The 843-nt window shown below is 52.1% G+C and overlaps 1 protein-coding gene across 1 annotated transcript in view; it reads left to right on the forward strand.

Annotated features, from left to right (window-relative positions):
* Positions 1-843, forward strand: part of MAA_11757 (uncharacterized protein) — a gene marked incomplete at both ends in the record, with an annotated part of 5382 nt that overhangs the window by 4155 nt on the left and 384 nt on the right. Inside the window, one exon of the mRNA XM_011412672.1 lies at positions 18-836. Within this exon, the coding sequence (XP_011410974.1) occupies positions 18-836 (819 nt within the window). The remainder of the gene's footprint in view (positions 1-17; positions 837-843) is intronic.

The following is an 843-nucleotide window of genomic DNA, read 5'->3' on the forward strand; positions in this document are numbered from 1 at the left end:
CGTGCACTAGCTTACAGGCGGTTATTACCTACGCTGCGAAGTATTGCAGCAAATCTGAGAAGAAGACTGAGCCTTACTGTAAACTTGCAGACCAGGTTTTGCCGCACACGGCACACTTTCAGCCCCTCTTATCCTTCTCCTCTCGCCTGATGAATAAGCTGATTGCCGAGAGAGATTACTCGGCGCAGGAGATTTCCCATCTGCTGCTTAACATCCCTCTGCAGGAAGGCACGCGGATGGTAGTGTCTGTCGACTGCCGTCCGTTGGAGCAACATGCACGTTCATATCGCGTCGATGAAGGTGTCAATGAGACCATCGGCAGCTACAAGAAATATCTCGAGAGGAATGACCAACATGAAGAGATAAGCTACCTCGAGTACCTGCAATCGTACAATCTCAAGACGTGGAGGAGACTCGCTACCAACGCGAAGAAGAGAGTCCTTTCTTACTTTCCTCGATACAGGTCCATGGAAGCGTCTCCCCAGTTCAATGACTTCTGCCGTGTTAAGTTGATGATGGTTCATACCCGTCGCTCTCCACATGAGTTGCTCGTTGTGGACGGGTTGCAATTCGATTCCTTCGCGGCTGCGTACAAGTCTTGCAGAGAGCACCATGATACCCATTCGGACGATCATCATGGGGAGCCAGCAACAGATGAACTGAGGGCGGAGGAAGATGAATTCGAACTTGAGATCCATGAAGAGCCCATTGCAGACGAGGACTGGCATGAACTCGCCCGCATGCTTCCGGACCGCCCGCTGGAGGAAGAGAATATCGATATCCTCGGCCGCCGAGACATCGATATCAATTATGACTGGGCCCCCCCACGTTGGACGGTACACC

The sequence above is a fragment of the Metarhizium robertsii genome (assembly GCF_000187425.2).
Source record: "Metarhizium robertsii ARSEF 23 chromosome Unknown MAA_Scf_19, whole genome shotgun sequence".
NCBI lineage: Eukaryota > Fungi > Ascomycota > Sordariomycetes > Hypocreales > Clavicipitaceae > Metarhizium > Metarhizium robertsii.